Raw genomic sequence first — 19,134 nt, 5'->3', positions numbered from 1 at the left:
CAGCAAGTTAGAAAAAATTCCAAGTCTCATTTTCCGTCATCGTACAAAACCCCCTCTGCCCAGGAGTTGATCATCTTTAGTTCTCAGATAGAGAGGAGAAGTTATTGGTGCGGACTTTCTCATCTGAGTAGTCTACAGGTCCTAGCTGAAACAACGTCTCTGATATTCTCAGGTAAGAAGCAGCTTCGATGAATTTGACTATCATGATTGTTTGTTCAAATTGTATTTACATTTTTCTTCCTATTTGTAGACATTAGTAGTCCGAGACCTAACTACGCAACTGAAAGATAATTAACACACCGAATAAATGACTTTAAGATAACTACCAAACTGAATAAATTACCTTAAGATAATTACCACACTGAATAAATGACTTTAAGATAATTACCACACTGAATCAATGACTTTAAGATAACTACCACACTGAATCAATGACTTTAAAATAATTACCACACTGAATCAATGACTTTAAGATAATTACCACACTGAAACAATGACTTTAAGATAATTACCACACCGAATAAATGACTTTAAGATAACTACCACACTGAATCTATGAGTTTTGAGGCTGGTTAGGATTTACACCCTTAAAGGCCTTCTCTACACCTTCAGAGGATGGGTCGTGCTTCACAAGCTGACAAGAACGGTTGGCTAGTTTGGTAATTACAAGGCTAGAAAGGGGGCTAACTTTGGTTGAAGGAATTCTGTGAATTTTTGCACTAAATTGGGTCACCGTTGTTTTGGTCAAAGTGACTACCTTTTGGGAAAGTCCAGTCACGTCTTTGATAGTTTGATAATGTTGTAAAAAAAGAAAAGACACATACTTGATTACTGGTAACCTTAGCAACACTTATTTTTTCTTCTGGGCTCCCGAGTGACGCGGCGGTCTAAGGCACTGCGTCTCAGTGCTTGAGGCGTCACTACAGACACCCTGGTTCGAATCCAGGTTGGATCACAATTGGCCCAGCGTCGTCCGGGTTTGGCCGGTTTTAGGCCAACATTGTAAATAAGAATTTACTGAACTGACTAGTTAAATAAAGGTTATATTAAAATAAACTGTATATAGGGAATAGGGTGCCTAAGTAGTGCACTATACTGTATATAGGGAATAGGGTGCCTAAGTAGTGCACTATACTGTATATAGGAAATAGGGTGCCTAAGTAGTGCACTATACTGTATAAAGGGAATAGGGTGCCTAAGTAGTGCACTATACTGTATATAGGGAATAGGGTGCCTAAGTAGTGCACTATACTGTATATAGGGAAAAGGGTGCCTAAGTAGTGCACTATACTGTATATAGGAAATAGGGTGCCTAAGTAGTGCACTATACTGTATAAAGGGAATAGGGTGCCTAAGTAGTGCACTATACTGTATAAAGGGAATAGGGTGCCTAAGTAGTGCACTATACTGTATATAGGGAAAAGGGTGCCTAAGTAGTGCACTATACTGTATATAGGGAATAGGGTGCCTAAGTAGTGCACTATACTGTATATAGGGAATAGGGTGCCTAAGTAGTGCACTATACTGTATATAGGAAATAGGGTGCCTAAGTAGTGCACTATACTGTATAAAGGGAATAGGGTGCCTAAGTAGTGCACTATACTGTATATAGGGAATAGGGTGCCTAAGTAGTGCACTATACTGTATATGGGGAGTAGGGTGCCTAAGTAGTGCACTATACTGTATATAACGAATAGGGTGCCTAAGCAGTGCACTATACTGTATATAGGGAATAGGGTGCCTACGTAGTGCACTATACTGTATATGGGGAGTAGGGTGCCTAAGTAGTGCACTATACTGTATATGGGGAATAGGGTGCCTAAGTAGTGCACTATACTGTATATATGGAACAGGGTACCTAAGTAGTGTACTATACTGTTTAGAAGGTTAAATAAATTATTATTATAATAATAATAATAATGATAATAATAATGATGATAATAATAAAAAATAAAAATAATATTCATCATAGTAATAATAATAATACAGTAATGTACAGTAATACAGTAATATAGTAATGTACAGTAATACAGTAATGTACAGTAATACAGTAATGTACAGTAATATAGTAATGTACAGTAATATAGTAATGTACAGTAATACAGTCATGTACAGTAATGTACAGTAATACAGTAATACAGTAATGTACAGTAATATAGTAATGTACAGTAATACAGTAATATAGTAATGTCCAGTAATACAGTAATACAGTAATATAGTAATGTACAGTAATACAGTAATATAGTAATGTACAGTAATACAGTAATGTACAGTAATTCAGTAATGTACAGTAATACAGTAATACAGTAATACAGTAATACAGTACTGTACCGTAATACAGTACTACAGTAATGTACAGTAATACAGTAATACAGTAATACAGTACTGTACCGTAATACAGTACTACAGTAATGTACAGTGAAAGCAGAGCAGAGGGCTGAAGACATTGGAAGCAGGTTGATAACACACCTACTGGTAAACACATAGGGGATACTGTTAATACAACTGAAGGTATTACGGGATTGCTTTCTGAATATCAATGAACATCATATGATTTTGGAATATTGACTAATCTCTAATTAACGTTGGTCAATGACATCATCCTTCAACAGCTGTTAATGGAAGATCTAATGGGGTTCATGTGTGATTGATGTTGTGTGGTTGACCTCTACAGAGACCTAAAAGGACACGGATATGAAGCCTCTGATGACTCTCTTCCTGCTAGCAGGTAATGCACTGTGTGTGTGTGTGTGTGTGTGTGTGTGTGTGTGTGTGTGTGTGTGTGTGTGTGTGTGTGTGTGTGTGTGTGTGTGTGTGTGTGTGTGTGTGTGTTAGTTTCATTAGGTGATCTAGATCTAGTGGAAGCATAGTATAATTTCTAAAGACTGTTGACATCTAGTGGAAGCCATAGGAAGTGCAATTTGAGTCCTAAGTCAATGGATACTGTAATAGCATTCAATAGAAAACTACACACAAAAAAAAACACTTCCTCATTGGATTTTTCTCAGGTTTTCGCCTGCCATATCAGTTCTGTTATACTCACAGATATTATTTCAACACTTTTGGGAACTTTAGAGTGTTTTCTATCCAAATCTAACAATGATATGCGTATCCTAGCTTCTGGGCCTGAATAGCAGGCAGTTTACTTTGGGCACGCTTTTCATAGGGAGGTGAAAATAGTGCCCCCTACCATAGTGAGGTTAAAACATACTTCTGCCAGACTTAATGTTGTCACCCCCACCACTCCTGCAGCAGTTGTCACCACCACCGCCCCTCCTGCAGCAGCTGTCACCACCACCGCCCCTCCTGCAGCAGCTGTCACCACCACCGCCCCTCCTGCAGCAGCTGTCACCACCACCGCCCCTCCTGCAGCAGCTGTTACCACCACCGTCCCTCCTGCAGCAGCTGTTACCACCACCGTCCCTCCTGCAGCAGCTGTGACCACCACCGCCCCTCCTGCAGCAGCTGTCACCACCACCGCCCCTCCTGCAGCAGCTGTCACCACCACCGCCCCTCCTGCAGCAGCTGTCACCACCACCGCCCCTCCTGCAGCAGCTGTCACCACCACCGCCCCTCCTGCAGCAGCTGTCACCACCACCGCCCCTCCTGCAGCAGCTGTGACCACCACCGCCCCTCCTGCAGCAGCTGTCACCACCACCGCCCCTCCTGCAGCAGCTGTCACCACCACCGGCCCTCCTGCAGCAGCTGTCACCACCACCGCCCCTCCTGCAGCAGCTGTCACCACCACCGCCCCTCCTGCAGCAGCTGTCACCACCACCGCCCCTCCTGCAGCAGCTGTCACCACCACCGCCCCTCCTGCAGCAGCTGTGACCACCACCGCCCCTCCTGCAGCAGCTGTGACCACCACCGCCCCTCCTGCAGCAGCTGTGACCACCACCGCTCCTCCTGCAGCAGCTGTGACCACCACCGCCCCTCCTGCAGCAGCTGTCACCACCACCGCCCCTCCTGCAGCAGCTGTCACCACCACCGCCCCTCCTGCAGCAGCTGTCACCACCACCGCCCCTCCTGCAGCAGCTGTCACCACCACCGCCCCTCCTGCAGCAGCTGTCACCACCACCGCCCCTCCTGCAGCAGCTGTCACCACCACCGCCCCTCCTGCAGCAGCTGTCACCACCACCGCCCCTCCTGCAGCAGCTGTCACCACCACCGCCCCTCCTGCAGCAGCTGTCACCACCACCGCCCCTCCTGCAGCAGCTGTCACCACCACCCCCCCTCCTGCAGCAGCTGTCACCACCACCGCCCCTCCTGCAGCAGCTGTCACCAGCACCGCCCCTCCTGCAGCAGCTGTCACCACCACCGCCCCTCCTGCAGCAGCTGTCACCACCACCGCCCCTCCTGCAGCAGCTGTCACCACCACCGCCCCTCCTGCAGCAGCTGTGACCACCACCGCCCCTCCTGCAGCAGCTGTGACCACCACCGCCCCTCCTGCAGCAGCTGTGACCACCACCGCCCCTCCTGCAGCAGCTGTCACCACCACCGCCCCTCCTGCAGCAGCTGTCACCACCACCGCCCCTCCTGCAGCAGCTGTCACCACCACCGCCCCTCCTGCAGCAGCTGTCACCACCACCGCCCCTCCTGCAGCAGCTGTCACCACCACCGCCCCTCCTGCAGCAGCTGTCACCACCACCGCCCCTCCTGCAGCAGCTGTCACCACCACCGCCCCTCCTGCAGCAGCTGTCACCACCACCGCCCCTCCTGCAGCAGCTGTCACCACCACCGCCCCTCCTGCAGCAGCTGTGACCACCACCGCCCCTCCTGCAGCAGCTGTGACCACCACCGCCCCTCCTGCAGCAGCTGTGACCACCACCGCCCCTCCTGCAGCAGCTGTGACCACCACCGCCCCTCCTGCAGCAGCTGTCACCACCAACGCCCCTCCTGCAGCAGCTGTGACCACCACCGCCCCTCCTGCAGCAGCTGTCACCACCACCGCCCCTCCTGCAGCAGCTGTCACCACCACCGCCCCTCCTGCAGCAGCTGTCACCACCACCGCCCCTCCTGCAGCAGCTGTCACCACCACCGCCCCTCCTGCAGCAGCTGTCACCACCACCGCCCCTCCTGCAGCAGCTGTCACCAGCACCGCCCCTCCTGCAGCAGCTGTCACCACCACCGCCCCTCCTGCAGCAGCTGTCACCAGCACCGCCCCTCCTGCAGCAGCTGTCACCAGCACCGCCCCTCCTGCAGCAGCTGTCACCACCACCGCCCCTCCTGCAGCAGCTGTCACCACCACCGCCCCTCCTGCAGCAGCTGTCACCACCACCGCCCCTCCTGCAGCAGCTGTCACCACCACAGCCCCTCCTGCAGCAGCTGTGACCACCACCGCCCCTCCTGCAGCAGCTGTGACCACCACCCCCCCTCCTGCAGCAGCTGTGACCACCACCGCTCCTCCTGCAGCAGCTGTGACCACCACCGCCCCTCCTGCAGCAGCTGTGACCACCACCGCCCCTCCTGCAGCAGCTGTCACCACCACCGCCCCTCCTGCAGCAGCTGTCACCACCACCGCCCCTCCTGCAGCAGCTGTCACCACCACCGCCCCTCCTGCAGCAGCTGTCACCACCACCGCCCCTCCTGCAGCAGCTGTCACCACCACCGCCCCTCCTGCAGCAGCTGTCACCACCACCGCCCCTCCTTCAGCAGCTGTCACCACCACCGCCCCTCCTGCAGCAGCTGTCACCACCACCGCCCCTCCTGCAGCAGCTGTCACCACCACCCCCCCTCCTGCAGCAGCTGTCACCACCACCGCCCCTCCTGCAGCAGCTGTCACCACCACCGCCCCTCCTGCAGCAGCTGTCACCACCACCGCCCCTCCTGCAGCAGCTGTGACCACCACCGCCCCTCCTGCAGCAGCTGTGACCACCACCGCCCCTCCTGCAGCAGCTGTGACCACCACCGCCCCTCCTGCAGCAGCTGTCACCACCACCGCCCCTCCTGCAGCAGCTGTCACCACCACCGCCCCTCCTGCAGCAGCTGTCACCACCACCGCCCCTCCTGCAGCAGCTGTCACCACCACCGCCCCTCCTGCAGCAGCTGTCACCACCACCGTCCCTCCTGCAGCAGCTGTCACCACCACCGACCCCTCCTGCAGCAGCTGTCACCACCACCGCCCCTCCTGCAGCAGCTGTCACCACCACCGCCCCTCCTGCAGCAGCTGTCACCACCACCGCCCCTCCTGCAGCAGCTGTCACCACCACCGCCCCTCCTGCAGCAGCTGTCACCACCACCGCCCCTCCTGCAGCAGCTGTCACCACCACCGCCCCTCCTGCAGCAGCTGTCACCACCACCGCCCCTCCTGCAGCAGCTGTCACCACCACCGCCCCTCCTGCAGCAGCTGTCACCACCACCGCCCCTCCTGCAGCAGCTGTCACCACCACCGCCCCTCCTGCAGCAGCTGTCACCACCACCCCCCCTCCTGCAGCAGCTGTCACCACCACCGCCCCTCCTGCAGCAGCTGTCACAACCACCGTCCCTCCTGCAGCAGCTGTCACCACCACCGCCCCTCCTGCAGCAGCTGTCACCACCACCGCCCCTCCTGCAGCAGCTGTCACCACCACCGCCCCTCCTGCAGCAGCTGTGACCACCACCGCCCCTCCTGCAGCAGCTGTTACCACCACCGCCCCTCCTGCAGCAGCTGTCACCACCACCGCCCCTCCTGCAGCAGCTGTCACCACCACCGCCCCTCCTGCAGCAGCTGTCACCACCACCGCCCCTCCTGCAGCAGCTGTCACCACCACCGCCCCTCCTGCAGCAGCTGTCACCACCACCGCCCCTCCTGCAGCAGCTGTCACCACCACCGCCCCTCCTGCAGCAGCTGTCACCACCACCGCCCCTCCTGCAGCAGCTGTCACCACCACCGCCCCTCCTGCAGCAGCTGTCACCACCACCGCCCCTCCTGCAGCAGCTGTGACCACCACCGCCCCTCCTGCAGCAGCTGTGACCACCACCGCCCCTCCTGCAGCAGCTGTGACCACCACCGCCCCTCCTGCAGCAGCTGTCACCACCACCGCCCCTCCTGCAGCAGCTGTGACCACCACCGCCCCTCCTGCAGCAGCTGTCACCACCAACGCCCCTCCTGCAGCAGCTGTGACCACCACCGCCCCTCCTGCAGCAGCTGTCACCAGCACCGCCCCTCCTGCAGCAGCTGTCACCACCACCGCCCCTCCTGCAGCAGCTGTCACCACCACCGCCCCTCCTGCAGCAGCTGTCACCACCACCGCCCCTCCTGCAGCAGCTGTCACCACCACCGCCCCTCCTGCAGCAGCTGTGACCACCACCGCCCCTCCTGCAGCAGCTGTCACCACCACCGCCCCTCCTGCAGCAGCTGTCACCACCACCGCCCCTCCTGCAGCAGCTGTCACCACCACCGCCCCTCCTGCAGCAGCTGTGACCACCACCGCCCCTCCTGCAGCAGCTGTGACCACCACCGCCCCTCCTGCAGCAGCTGTCACCACCACCGCCCCTCCTGCAGCAGCTGTCACCACCACCGCCCCTCCTGCAGCAGCTGTCACCACCACCGCCCCTCCTGCAGCAGCTGTCACCACCACCGCCCCTCCTGCAGCAGCTGTCACCACCACCGCCCCTCCTGCAGCAGCTGTCACCACCACCGCCCCTCCTGCAGCAGCTGTCACCACCACCTCCCCTCCTGCAGCAGCTGTCACCACCACCGCCCCTCCTGCAGCAGCTGTCACCACCACCGCCCCTCCTGCAGCAGCTGTGACCACCACCGCCCCTCCTGCAGCAGCTGTGACCACCACCGCCCCTCCTGCAGCAGCTGTGACCACCACCGCTCCTCCTGCAGCAGCTGTGACCACCACCGCCCCTCCTGCAGCAGCTGTGACCACCACCGCCCCTCCTGCAGCAGCTGTCACCACCACCGCCCCTCCTGCAGCAGCTGTCACCACCACCGCCCCTCCTGCAGCAGCTGTCACCACCACCGCCCCTCCTGCAGCAGCTGTCACCACCACCGCCCCTCCTGCAGCAGCTGTCACCACCACCGCCCCTCCTGCAGCAGCTGTCACCACCACCGCCCCTCCTGCAGCAGCTGTCACCACCACCGCCCCTCCTGCAGCAGCTGTCACCACCACCGCCCCTCCTGCAGCAGCTGTCACCAGCACCGCCCCTCCTGCAGCAGCTGTCACCAGCACCGCCCCTCCTGCAGCAGCTGTGACCACCACCGCCCCTCCTGCAGCAGCTGTCACCACCACCGCCCCTCCTGCAGCAGCTGTGACCACCACCGCCCCTCCTGCAGCAGCTGTCACCACCACCGCCCCTCCTGCAGCAGCTGTCACCACCACCGCCCCTCCTGCAGCAGCTGTCACCACCACCGCCCCTCCTGCAGCAGCTGTCACCACCACCGCCCCTCCTGCAGCAGCTGTCACCACCACCGCCCCTCCTGCAGCAGCTGTCACCACCACCGCCCCTCCTGCAGCAGCTGTCACCACCACCGCCCCTCCTGCAGCAGCTGTCACCACCACCATCCCTCCTGCAGCAGCTGTCACCACCACCGCCCCTCCTGCAGCAGCTGTCACCACCACCGTCCCTCCTGCAGCAGCTGTCACCACCACCGCCCCTCCTGCAGCAGCTGTCACCACCACCGCCCCTCCTGCAGCAGCTGTCACCACCACCATCCCTCCTGCAGCAGCTGTCACCACCACCGCCCCTCCTGCAGCAGCTGTCACCACCACCGTCCCTCCTGCAGCAGCTGTCACCACCACCGCCCCTCCTGCAGCAGCTGTCACCACCACCGCCCCTCCTGCAGCAGCTGTCACCACCACCGCCCCTCCTGCAGCAGCTGTCACCACCACCGCCCCTCCTGCAGCAGCTGTCACCACCACCGCCCCTCCTGCAGCAGCTGTCACCACCACCGCCCCTCCTGCAGCAGCTGTCACCACCACCGCCCCTCCTGCAGCAGCTGTCACCACCACCGCCCCTCCTGCAGCAGCTGTCACCACCACCGCCCCTCTTGCAGCAGCTGTGACCACCACCGCCCCTCCTGCAGCAGCTGTCACCACCACCGCCCCTCCTGCAGCAGCTGTCACCACCACCGCCCCTCCTGCAGCAGCTGTCACCACCACCGCCCCTCCTGCAGCAGCTGTCACCACCACCGCCCCTCCTGCAGCAGCTGTCACCACCACCCCCCCTCCTGCAGCAGCTGTCACCACCACCGCCCCTCCTGCAGCAGCTGTCACCACCACCGTCCCTCCTGCAGCAGCTGTCACCACCACCGCCCCTCTTGCAGCAGCTGTGACCACCACCGCCCCTCCTGCAGCAGCTGTCACCACCACCGCCCCTCCTGCAGCAGCTGTCACCACCACCGCCCCTCCTGCAGCAGCTGTCACCACCACCGCCCCTCCTGCAGCAGCTGTCACCACCACCGCCCCTCCTGCAGCAGCTGTCACCACCACCGTCCCTCCTGCAGCAGCTGTCACCACCACCGCCCCTCCTGCAGCAGCTGTCACCACCACCGCCCCTCCTGCAGCAGCTGTCACCACCACCGCCCCTCCTGCAGCAGCTGTCACGACCACCGTCCCTCCTGCAGCAGCTGTCACGACCACCGTCCCTCCTGCAGCAGCTGTCACCACCACCGCCCCTCCTGCAGCAGCTGTCACCACCACCGTCCCTCCTGCAGCAGCTGTCACCACCACCGCCCCTCCTGCAGCAGCTGTCACCACCACCGCCCCTCCTGCAGCAGCTGTCACCACCACCGCCCCTCCTGCAGCAGCTGTCACCACCACCGCCCCTCCTGCAGCAGCTGTCACCACCACCGCCCCTCCTGCAGCAGCTGTCACCACCACCGCCCCTCCTGCAGCAGCTGTCACCACCACCGCCCCTCCTGCAGCAGCTGTCACCACCACCGCCCCTCCTGCAGCAGCTGTCACCACCACCGCCCCTCTTGCAGCAGCTGTGACCACCACCGCCCCTCCTGCAGCAGCTGTCACCACCACCGCCCCTCCTGCAGCAGCTGTCACCACCACCGCCCCTCCTGCAGCAGCTGTCACCACCACCGCCCCTCCTGCAGCAGCTGTGACCACCACCGCCCCTCCTGCAGCAGCTGTGACCACCACCGCCCCTCCTGCAGCAGCTGTGACCACCACCGCTCCTCCTGCAGCAGCTGTGACCACCACCGCCCCTCCTGCAGCAGCTGTGACCACCACCGCCCCTCCTGCAGCAGCTGTCACAACCACCGCCCCTCCTGCAGCAGCTGTCACCACCACCGCCCCTCCTGCAGCAGCTGTCACCACCACCGCCCCTCCTGCAGCAGCTGTCACCACCACCGCCCCTCCTGCAGCAGCTGTCACCACCACCGCCCCTCCTGCAGCAGCTGTCACCACCACCGCCCCTCCTGCAGCAGCTGTCACCACCACCGCCCCTCCTGCAGCAGCTGTCACCACAACCGCCCCTCCTGCAGCAGCTGTCACCACCACCGCCCCTCCTGCAGCAGCTGTCACCACCACCGCCCCTCCTGCAGCAGCTGTGACCACCACCGCCCCTCCTGCAGCAGCTGTGACCACCACCGCCCCTCCTGCAGCAGCTGTGACCACCACCGCTCCTCCTGCAGCAGCTGTGACCACCACCGCTCCTCCTGCAGCAGCTGTCACCACCACCGCCCCTCCTGCAGCAGCTGTGACCACCACCGCCCCTCCTGCAGCAGCTGTCACCACCACCGCCCCTCCTGCAGCAGCTGTCACCACCACCGCCCCTCCTGCAGCAGCTGTCACCACCACCGGCCCTCCTGCAGCAGCTGTGACCACCACCGCCCCTCCTGCAGCAGCTGTGACCACCACCGCCCCTCCTGCAGCAGCTGTGACCACCACCGCCCCTCCTGCAGCAGCTGTGACCACCACCGCCCCTCCTGCAGCAGCTGTGACCACCACCGCTCCTCCTGCAGCAGCTGTGACCACCACCGCTCCTCCTGCAGCAGCTGTCACCACCACCGCCCCTCCTGCAGCAGCTGTCACCACCAACGCCCCTCCTGCAGCAGCTGTCACCACCACCGCCCCTCCTGCAGCAGCTGTGACCACCACCGCCCCTCCTGCAGCAGCTGTGACCACCACCGCTCCTCCTGCAGCAGCTGTGACCACCACCGCTCCTCCTGCAGCAGCTGTCACCACCACCGCCCCTCCTGCAGCAGCTGTGACCACCACCGCCCCTCCTGCAGCAGCTGTCACCACCACCGCCCCTCCTGCAGCAGCTGTCACCACCACCGCCCCTCCTGCAGCAGCTGTCACCACCACCGCCCCTCCTGCAGCAGCTGTCACCACCACCGCCCCTCCTGCAGCAGCTGTCACCACCACCGCCCCTCCTGCAGCAGCTGTCACCACCACCGCCCCTCCTGCAGCAGCTGTCACCACCACCGCCCCTCCTGCAGCAGCTGTGACCACCACCGCCCCTCCTGCAGCAGCTGTGACCACCACCGCTCCTCCTGCAGCAGCTGTCACCACCACCGCCCCTCCTGCAGCAGCTGTCACCACCACCGCCCCTCCTGCAGCAGCTGTCACCACCACCGCCCCTCCTGCAGCAGCTGTCACCACCACCGCCCCTCCTGCAGCAGCTGTCACCACCACCGCCCCTCCTGCAGCAGCTGTCACCACCACCGCCCCTCTTGCAGCAGCTGTGACCACCACCGCCCCTCCTGCAGCAGCTGTCACCACCACCGCCCCTCCTGCAGCAGCTGTCACCACCACCGCCCCTCCTGCAGCAGCTGTCACCACCACCGCCCCTCCTGCAGCAGCTGTCACCACCACCGCCCCTCCTGCAGCAGCTGTGACCACCACCGCCCCTCCTGCAGCAGCTGTGACCACCACCGCCCCTCCTGCAGCAGCTGTGACCACCACCGCTCCTCCTGCAGCAGCTGTGACCACCACCGCCCCTCCTGCAGCAGCTGTGACCACCACCGCCCCTCCTGCAGCAGCTGTCACAACCACCGCCCCTCCTGCAGCAGCTGTCACCACCACCGCCCCTCCTGCAGCAGCTGTCACCACCACCGCCCCTCCTGCAGCAGCTGTGACCACCACCGCCCCTCCTGCAGCAGCTGTCACCACCACCGCCCCTCCTGCAGCAGCTGTGACCACCACCGCCCCTCCTGCAGCAGCTGTGACCACCACCGCCCCTCCTGCAGCAGCTGTGACCACCACCGCTCCTCCTGCAGCAGCTGTGACCACCACCGCTCCTCCTGCAGCAGCTGTCACCACCACCGCCCCTCCTGCAGCAGCTGTGACCACCACCGCCCCTCCTGCAGCAGCTGTCACCACCACCGCCCCTCCTGCAGCAGCTGTCACCACCACCGCCCCTCCTGCAGCAGCTGTCACCACCACCGGCCCTCCTGCAGCAGCTGTGACCACCACCGCCCCTCCTGCAGCAGCTGTGACCACCACCGCCCCTCCTGCAGCAGCTGTGACCACCACCGCCCCTCCTGCAGCAGCTGTGACCACCACCGCCCCTCCTGCAGCAGCTGTGACCACCACCGCTCCTCCTGCAGCAGCTGTGACCACCACCGCTCCTCCTGCAGCAGCTGTCACCACCACCGCCCCTCCTGCAGCAGCTGTCACCACCAACGCCCCTCCTGCAGCAGCTGTCACCACCACCGCCCCTCCTGCAGCAGCTGTGACCACCACCGCCCCTCCTGCAGCAGCTGTGACCACCACCGCTCCTCCTGCAGCAGCTGTGACCACCACCGCTCCTCCTGCAGCAGCTGTCACCACCACCGCCCCTCCTGCAGCAGCTGTGACCACCACCGCCCCTCCTGCAGCAGCTGTCACCACCACCGCCCCTCCTGCAGCAGCTGTCACCACCACCGCCCCTCCTGCAGCAGCTGTCACCACCACCGCCCCTCCTGCAGCAGCTGTCACCACCACCGCCCCTCCTGCAGCAGCTGTCACCACCACCGCCCCTCCTGCAGCAGCTGTCACCACCACCGCCCCTCCTGCAGCAGCTGTCACCACCACCGCCCCTCCTGCAGCAGCTGTGACCACCACCGCCCCTCCTGCAGCAGCTGTGACCACCACCGCTCCTCCTGCAGCAGCTGTCACCACCACCGCCCCTCCTGCAGCAGCTGTCACCACCACCGCCCCTCCTGCAGCAGCTGTCACCACCACCGCCCCTCCTGCAGCAGCTGTCACCACCACCGCCCCTCCTGCAGCAGCTGTCACCACCACCGCCCCTCCTGCAGCAGCTGTCACCACCACCGCCCCTCTTGCAGCAGCTGTGACCACCACCGCCCCTCCTGCAGCAGCTGTCACCACCACCGCCCCTCCTGCAGCAGCTGTCACCACCACCGCCCCTCCTGCAGCAGCTGTCACCACCACCGCCCCTCCTGCAGCAGCTGTCACCACCACCGCCCCTCCTGCAGCAGCTGTGACCACCACCGCCCCTCCTGCAGCAGCTGTGACCACCACCGCCCCTCCTGCAGCAGCTGTGACCACCACCGCTCCTCCTGCAGCAGCTGTGACCACCACCGCCCCTCCTGCAGCAGCTGTGACCACCACCGCCCCTCCTGCAGCAGCTGTCACAACCACCGCCCCTCCTGCAGCAGCTGTCACCACCACCGCCCCTCCTGCAGCAGCTGTCACCACCACCGCCCCTCCTGCAGCAGCTGTGACCACCACCGCCCCTCCTGCAGCAGCTGTCACAACCACCGCCCCTCCTGCAGCAGCTGTCACCACCACCGCCCCTCCTGCAGCAGCTGTCACCACCACCGCCCCTCCTGCAGCAGCTGTCACCACCACCGCCCCTCCTGCAGCAGCTGTCACCACCACCGCCCCTCCTGCAGCAGCTGTCACCACCACCGCCCCTCCTGCAGCAGCTGTCACCACCACCGCCCCTCCTGCAGCAGCTGTCACCACCACCGCCCCTCCTGCAGCAGCTGTCACCACCACCGCCCCTCCTGCAGCAGCTGTCACCACCACCGTCCCTCCTGCAGCAGCTGTCACCACCACCGCCCCTCCTGCAGCAGCTGTCACCACCACCGCCCCTCCTGCAGCAGCTGTGACCACCACCGCCCCTCCTGCAGCAGCTGTGACCACCACCGCCCCTCCTGCAGCAGCTGTGACCACCACCGCTCCTCCTGCAGCAGCTGTGACCACCACCGCCCCTCCTGCAGCAGCTGTCACCACCACCGCCCCTCCTGCAGCAGCTGTCACCACCACCGCCCCTCCTGCAGCAGCTGTCACCACCACCGCCCCTCCTGCAGCAGCTGTCACCACCACCGCCCCTCCTGCAGCAGCTGTCACCACCACCGCCCCTCCTGCAGCAGCTTTCACCACCACCGTCCCTCCTGCAGCAGCTGTCACCACCACCGCCCCTCCTGCAGCAGCTGTCACCACCACCGCCCCTCCTGCAGCAGCTGTCACCACCACCGCCCCTCCTGCAGCAGCTGTGTCCACCACCGCCCCTCCTGCAGCAGCTGTGACCACCACCGCCCCTCCTGCAGCAGCTGTGACCACCACCGCTCCTCCTGCAGCAGCTGTGACCACCACCGCTCCTCCTGCAGCAGCTGTCACCACCACCGCCCCTCCTGCAGCAGCTGTCACCACCAACGCCCCTCCTGCAGCAGCTGTCACCACCACCGCCCCTCCTGCAGCAGCTGTGACCACCACCGCCCCTCCTGCAGCAGCTGTGACCACCACCGCCCCTCCTGCAGCAGCTGTGACCACCACCGCTCCTCCTGCAGCAGCTGTGACCACCACCGCTCCTCCTGCAGCAGCGGTCACCACCACCGCCCCTCCTGCAGCAGCTGTCACCACCACCGCCCCTCCTGCAGCAGCTGTCACCACCACCGCCCCTCCTGCAGCAGCTGTCACCACCACCGCCCCTCCTGCAGCAGCTGTCACCACCACCGCCCCTCCTGCAGCAGCTGTCACCACCACCGCCCCTCCTGCAGCAGCTGTCACCACCACCGCCCCTCCTGCAGCAGCTGTCACCACCACCGCCCCTCCTGCAGCAGCTGTCACCACCACCGCCCCTCCTGCAGCAGCTGTCACCACCACCGCCCCTCCTGCAGCAGCTGTCACCACCACCGCCCCTCCTGCAGCAGCTGTGACCACCACCGCCCCTCCTGCAGCAGCTGTGACCACCACCGCTCCTCCTGCAGCAGCTGTCACCACCACCGCCCCTCCTGCAGCAGCTGTCACCACCACCGCCCCTCCTGCAGCAGCTGTCACCACCACCGCCCCTCCTGCAGCAGCTGTCACCACCACCTCCCCTCCTGCAGCAGCTGTCACCACCACCGCCCCTCCTGCAGCAGCTGTCACCACCACCGCCCCTCCTGCAGCAGCTGTCACCACCACCGCCCCTCCTGCAGCAGCTGTCACCACCACCGCCCCTCCTGCAGCAGCTGTCACCACCACCGCCCCTCCTGCAGCAGCTGTCACCACCACCGCCCCTCCTGCAGCAGCTGTCACCACCACCGCCCCTCCTGCAGCAGCTGTCACCACCACCGCCCCTCTTGCAGCAGCTGTCACCACCACCGCCCCTCCTGCAGCAGCTGTCACAACCACCGCCCCTCCTGCAGCAGCTGTCACAACCACCGCCCCTCCTGCAGCAGCTGTCACCACCACCGCCCCTCCTGCAGCAGCTGTCACCACCACCGCCCCTCCTGCAGCAGCTGTCACCACCACCGCCCCTCCTGCAGCAGCTGTCACCACCACCGCCCCTCCTGCAGCAGCTGTCACCACCACCGCCCCTCCTGCAGCAGCTGTCACCACCACCGCCCCTCCTGCAGCAGCTGTCACCACCACCGCCCCTCCTGCAGCAGCTGTCACCACCACCGCCCCTCCTGCAGCAGCTGTTACCACCACCGCCCCTCCTGCAGCAGCTGTCACCACCACCGCCCCTCCTGCAGCAGCTGTCACCACCACCGCCCCTGCAGCAGCTGTCACCACCACCGCCCCTGCAGCAGCTGTCAACACCACCGCCCCTGCAGCAGCAACCACTTCCGCTGCTGTTGCATCACCTGACCCTCCATCTTCTAGTGAAGGAGCAATGAGTCTTCAGTTCAGTCTCGACCAGACGTTCAACTCAGATCTTTCCAACCCGTCCTCTTCAGAGTTCAAGAATCTGGCTGCCAAAGTGACCTCTGAGGTAAGTATCTAGGCAAATCCATGCCAGCTGCATCTCAGTGCTAGAGGTGTCACTACAGACCCTGGTTCGATTCCAGGCTGTATCACAGCGGTCTAAGGCACTGCATCTCAGTGCTAGAGGCGTCACTACAGACCCTGGTTCAATTCCAGGCTGTATCACAGCGGTCTAAGGCACTGCATCTCAGTGCTAGAGGCGTCACTACAGACCCTGGTTCGATTCCCGGCTGTATCACAACGGTCTAAGGCACTGCATCTCAGTGTTAGAGGCGCCACTACAGACCCTGGTTCGATTCCAGGCTGTATCACAACCGGCCGTGATTGGGAGTCCCACAGGGCAGTGCACAATTGGCCCAGCGTCGTCCTGGTTAGGGTTTGGCCGAGGGGGTAGGCCGTCATTGTAAATAAGAATTTGGTCTTGTCTAGTTAAATAAAGGTTTAATAAATAAATGTAATTGTCCCTTTTAGACCTGTACATGCCTCCTGTAAAACCCTATCATCAGTGAGCCATACATGCCTCCTGTAAAACCCTATCATCAGTGAGCCTGTACATGCCTCCTGTAAAACCCTATCATCTGCGAGCCTGTACAGGCCTCCTGTAAAACCCTATCATCAGCGAGCCTGTACATGCCTCCTGTAAAACCCTATCATCAGCGAGCCTGTACATGCCTCCTGTAAAACCCTATCATCAGTGAGCCTGTACATGCCTCCTGTAAAACCCTATCATCAGTGAGCCTGTACATGCCTCCTGTAAAACCCTATCATCAGTGAGCCTGTACATGCCTCCTGTAAAATCCTATCATCAGTGAGCCTGTACATGCCTCCTGTAAAACCCTATCATCAGCGAGCCTGTACATGCCTCCTGTAAAACCCTATCATCAGTGAGCCTGTACATGCCTCCTGTAAAACCCTATCATCAGTGAGCCTGTACATGCCTCCTGTAAAACCCTATCATCAGCGAGCCTGTACAAGCCTCCTGTAAAACCCTATCATCAGTGAGCCTGTCCATGCCTCCTGTAAAACCCTATCATTAGTGAGCCTGTACATGCCTCCTGTAAAACCCTATCATCAGTGAGCCATACATGCCTCCTGTAAAACCCTATCTTCAGTGAGCCTGTACATGCCTCCTGTAAAACCCTATCATCAGTGAGCCTGTACATGCCTCCTGTAAAACCCTATCATCAGCGAGCCTGTACAAGCCTCCTGTAAAACCCTATCATCAGTGAGCCTGTCCATGCCTCCTGTAAAACCCTATCATCAGTGAGCCATACATGCCCCCTGTAAAACCCTATCATCAGTGAGCCTGTACATGCCTCCTGTAAAACCCTATAATCAGTGAGCCTGTACATGCCTCCTGTAAAACCCTATCATCAGTGAGCCTGTACATGCCTCCTGTAAAACCCTATCATCAGCGAGCCTGTACAAGCCTCCTGTAAAACCCTATCATCAGTGAGCCTGTCCATGCCTCCTGTAAAACCCTATCATTAGTGAGCCTGTACATGCCTCCTGTAAAACCCTATCATCAGTGAGCCATACATGCCTCCTGTAAAACCCTATCTTCAGTGAGCCTGTACATGCCTCCTGTAAAACCCTATCATCAGTGAGCCTGTACATGCCTCCTGTAAAACCCTATCATCAGTGAGCCTGTACATGCCTCCTGTAAAACCCTATCATCAGTGAGCCTGTACATGCCTCCTGTAAAACCCTATCATCAGTGAGCCATACTCTGGAAATGTTGATGTCCTTGTAGACTATATTGTTACAAACAACATATAACAATGTCAACAAAATGTATTCAAATGAACAAAGTCAATTGGTACTATTGAGAGGTCTGTTTACTATGAAAGACAATTAAATCCAAAGCTTCTATTAATGCCGTCAAGGGCCCTGTTTTCATGTAACCTTTGATAATCCTATGTTAAATCTTTCAACGCAGGTGAACAAGGCTTTTGCTAAAACCCCAGGCTTCCGTCGTTCCATTGTCAGATCGTTTCGGTAAGTGTATAAATTCTCATTACTGACTGACTAGGTTTCTGTTCTACCTTCTGTTATTTGACAATGATGATGGTGATGATGATGATGATGATTTCTGAGGGTTGTCCATTTTCTCTCCTTCTCCTGAGTAGGAGTGGATCTGTAGTTACCGACATGACCCTCGTGTTCGACAATCAGACTTCGGTTCCCAGCTCAAGCAGCGTACCAGCACTTCTCACCAGCAGTTCCACCTCCCTGAACATTCTATCAGGAACCATCAGTGCTGGTAAGTATTCATCTCCAGGTGCGGACTGGCCATCTGGCATTTTGGGCAAATGCCCAGATGGGCTGGTCCATTTTCAGCCCAGTGTTTTTCTGGGGGTAAAAATTATAATTATCTGGCTAATAATTTGGGGGGAAATGAGCCATTATGTTCAAAATGCCAGGGCCAATTTCGGGTCCCAGTCCGCCCCTGTTTCACTGTCACCGTACACATCTATAAGAGCAAAGTCATCAGCTGTCACCACCACCCCTCCTGCAGCAGCTGTCAACACCACCACTCCTGCAGCAGCAACCACTTCCGCTGCTGTTGCATCACCTGACCCTCCATCTTCTAGTGAAGGAGCAATGAGTCTTCAGTTCAGTCTCAACCAGACGTTCAACTCAGATCTTTCCAACTCGTCCTCTTCAGAGTTCAAGAATCTGGCTGCCAAAGTGACCTCTGAGGTAAGTATCTAGGCGATTCCATGCCAGCTGCATCTCAGTGCTAGAGGTGTCACTACAGACCCTGGTTCAATTCCAGGCTGTATCACAGCGGTCTAAGGCACTGCATCTCAGTGCTAGAGGCGTCACTACAGACCCTGGTTCGATTCCAGGCTGTATCACAGCGGTCTAAGGCACTGCATCTCAGTGCTAGAGGCGTCACTACAGACCCTGGTTCAATTCCAGGCTGTATCACAGCGGTCTAAGGCACTGCATCTCAGTGCTAGAGGCGTCACTACAGACCCTGCTTCAACTCCAGGCTGTATCACAACGGTCTAAGGCACTGCATCTCAGTGCTAGAGGCGCCACT

At 60.4% G+C, this 19,134-nt stretch overlaps 2 protein-coding genes across 7 annotated transcripts in view; both read left to right on the top strand.

The window, feature by feature from the left end:
* The window catches only part of LOC139579629 (ice-structuring glycoprotein-like), a 75,738-nt gene that overhangs the window by 43,167 nt on the left and 13,437 nt on the right, over positions 1 to 19,134 (top strand). For 5 of the 6 annotated variants that reach the window (XR_011675808.1, XM_071408445.1, XM_071408443.1 and 2 more), the window contains 3 exons: positions 18,025 to 18,083; positions 18,215 to 18,348; positions 18,604 to 18,788. Coding sequence is in view for 5 of the 6 variants with exons in the window: in XM_071408445.1 (XP_071264546.1) it covers positions 18,025 to 18,083; positions 18,215 to 18,348; positions 18,604 to 18,788 (378 nt within the window). In the remaining variant the exon portion in view is untranslated. The remainder of the gene's footprint in view (positions 1 to 18,024; positions 18,084 to 18,214; positions 18,349 to 18,603; positions 18,789 to 19,134) is intronic. The other variant, XM_071408441.1, reaches the window with a different exon arrangement.
* LOC139577949 (mucin-1) lies at positions 79 to 15,997 on the top strand. The gene is made up of 4 exons (XM_071405070.1): positions 79 to 172; positions 2,675 to 2,728; positions 3,253 to 4,007; positions 15,854 to 15,997. The coding sequence occupies exons 2-4, from the start codon at positions 2,695 to 2,697 to the stop codon at positions 15,995 to 15,997; spliced, it is 933 nt and encodes a 310-aa protein (XP_071261171.1). The 5' UTR covers positions 79 to 172; positions 2,675 to 2,694.

Source organism: Salvelinus alpinus, chromosome 6 (assembly GCF_045679555.1).
Source record: "Salvelinus alpinus chromosome 6, SLU_Salpinus.1, whole genome shotgun sequence".
NCBI classification, from domain to species: Eukaryota; Metazoa; Chordata; class Actinopteri; order Salmoniformes; family Salmonidae; genus Salvelinus; species Salvelinus alpinus.
This window is presented reverse-complemented; position numbering and strand designations above follow the sequence as displayed.